At 50.9% G+C, this 2,432-nt stretch overlaps 1 protein-coding gene across 1 annotated transcript; it reads right to left on the bottom strand.

Moving 5' to 3' along the window:
* Positions 1–523: 523 nt before the first annotated feature.
* On the bottom strand, positions 524–1,804 carry LOC115984701. The gene has a single exon (XM_031107717.1). The coding sequence runs from the start codon at positions 1,802–1,804 to the stop codon at positions 524–526; it is 1,281 nt and encodes a 426-aa protein (XP_030963577.1).
* Positions 1,805–2,432: the final 628 nt, after the last annotated feature.

The raw sequence follows: 2,432 nt of genomic DNA, 5'->3' as shown, positions 1-2,432 counted from the left end.
TTCTAGGATGTCCGACAGTCGAATCTACCAACCGGTCTATCCGGGGCATAGGGAAGGGATCTTTCGGGCATGCCTTGTTTAAGTCGGTGAAGTCCACGCAGACCCGCCATTTTCCGCTCTTCTTCCTTACCACCACCGTGTTGGCTAACCACTCGGGATAGAAGACCTCTTTGATAGCCCCTGCTTTCTTCAATCTTGTGACTTCTTCTATCATGGCGTCAGTATGTTCTTTCGATGGTCGTCGAGGAGCTTGCCTCTTAGGTGTTATGGCCGGGTTCACATTAAGGCGGTGGCAGATGAAATCTGGGTCGACCCCGAGGGCCTCATAGGGGTCCCAAGCAAACACGTCTAAATTCTGCCGGAGGAAGGCAGTCAGTGCTGACTTCTCCTAGGGCGACAATTCCGAGCCAATTTGAAAAAACCTCTCTGGGTCAGATCCGACAAGTACTTTCTCCAACTCCTCACAATTCACCTCCACGGCTGGTCCTCCACTGCCCGCAGTTGGGACCGTGGTCATTAATTGCTATAAGCCGCTCTCGGCCGACGTGGAAGTTACGCGATCCTGCTGCCGCAAGATTGCTGACACCATGCATTGCCTAGCAACTCCCTGGTTCCCTACTATCTCTTTGACCTGGCCTCCTGACAGATATTTCACCTTTTGGTGTAAGGTTGATGACACAGCCCCTAGGGTATGAAGCCATGGCCAGGCCACGATGGCTGTGTAAGGGGAGTATGCATCTACGACAATGAAGTTCACTTCTACCACCTCCAAATCTGTTTGCACAAGCAACCTAATCATGCTTTTCGGGATGACGACTTTTCCTTCAAAGCTAAGCAGGGGGGAATCGTATGGTAACAGGTCTTCCTGCTTCAAGTTCAATCCCTTATACAAATCAGGGTACATTATCTCCACCGCGCTGCCTTGATTGACTAACACCCTTTTGACATCATAACCTCCTATCCTGAGCGTCACGACTAAGGCATCATCATAGGGTTGGATAGTCCCTTGTTTGTCTTCCTTCGTGAATCCAATCAACGGCGTGGCGCTCATTCTAGCCCTCTTGGGTTCCCTGTCATCTGGCTTAGTCGGGAGATTGCTCACTGACATTACCCTGAAGGGGACAGAGCCTATCCTCCCAAGTGCGGCGTGAATGACATTAATTGTGCCAATGGGTGGCCTCAACGCACTTTTTCTGGTTTCATTGTTTGATGGTTCTTGCCATCCTTTAGAGCGATGGAGCAGATGTCTCAGCTTCCCTTCTCGGACGAGCCTGTCTAAATAGTTCTTCAGGTTCCTACAATCATCAGTAGTGTGTCCGGGTTCCTGATGGTATGCGCAGTATAGGTTCTGATTACGCTTTAAAGGATCGCCAGCCATCTTGTTCGGCCACTGAAAGAAAGGCTCATACTTCATCTTTTCTAGGACTTTGTGGAGAGGTTCTCGGAACACAGCATGGACTGTCTGAGCCCCAGTAGACGCAGATTGCTCTATATAGTCCCTTCTCGGCCTGTTACTGTTGTTAAACCGTTCCGACCTGAAGTCCCTCCTCTCCTGAGGGACGACCCTCGCATTACCTTTCCCCATCTGCTGGTCCTCCTCGACCTTTTTGTACTTGTCAATTCGGTCCATGAGCTGGCGCACGCTGGTGACTGACTTTCCGGTGAGGGACTTTCTTAAGCCATGTTCTGTCGGCAAGCCCCTTTTGAACGCGCTGATGGCAACATCCTCACTTTTCCCTTCGATCTCGTTATACATTTCCCAGTATCTATCCGAGTAGGCCTTCAGCGTCTCTCCTTCCCGCATAGACAGGGATAGGAGGGAATCGAGGGGCCGAGGGACTCTAGTGCTGGTGATGAAACGAGAACCAAAAGCCTGCGTCAGCTATTTAAAGGAATCTATGGAATTCGGCTGGAGGGAATCGAACCATCTCATCGCCATGGGTCCCAAACTAGATGGGAATATCCTACACATTAACGCCTCATCCCTGGTGTGGACGGCCATCCTTTGATTGAATTGGCTCACATGCTCCACTGGGTCGGACCGACCATTGTATATGGCGAACGTTGGTTGATGGAACCGCCAAGGAAGCACTGCCCTCTCTATTCTACGTGTAAACGGCGACTGGGAGATGCGATCCAGGGCCTTACTCATGGCATTGTTGGCCAGGCCTTGGTAAGATGGGCTTTTGCAGCTGCGTTTACGAGGCCTCTCTTCCTCGTAGGAAAAGGTCTCGCTCAGAGGGGTTCTTGATCCCCGCCGGTATTCATTATCCTCGCCACTGCTAGAGCCCGAGGAGGGTAAAGGACGTTTCTGCTGTGCTCGGCGCAGCTTTTTCTTCAAGTCATCAATCTCTTTTCGTAAAGCCTTTCGATCGTCTTTCTCACGGGATGCATGATCCTTCCCCTTTGAACGACTTTTACTCGTATAAGAG

Source organism: Quercus lobata, chromosome 4 (assembly GCF_001633185.2).
Source record: "Quercus lobata isolate SW786 chromosome 4, ValleyOak3.0 Primary Assembly, whole genome shotgun sequence".
Lineage (NCBI taxonomy): Eukaryota > Viridiplantae > Streptophyta > Magnoliopsida > Fagales > Fagaceae > Quercus > Quercus lobata.
Note: the sequence above shows the minus strand (reverse complement) of the source record. Positions and strands in the feature narration are given on the sequence as shown.

What these genes read in the sequence shown, in the direction of transcription:
- LOC115984701 (XM_031107717.1), bottom strand. Translation starts at nt 1,804, where the DNA reads ATGCGGGAAGGAGAGACGCTGAAGGCCTACTCGGATAGATACTGGGAA.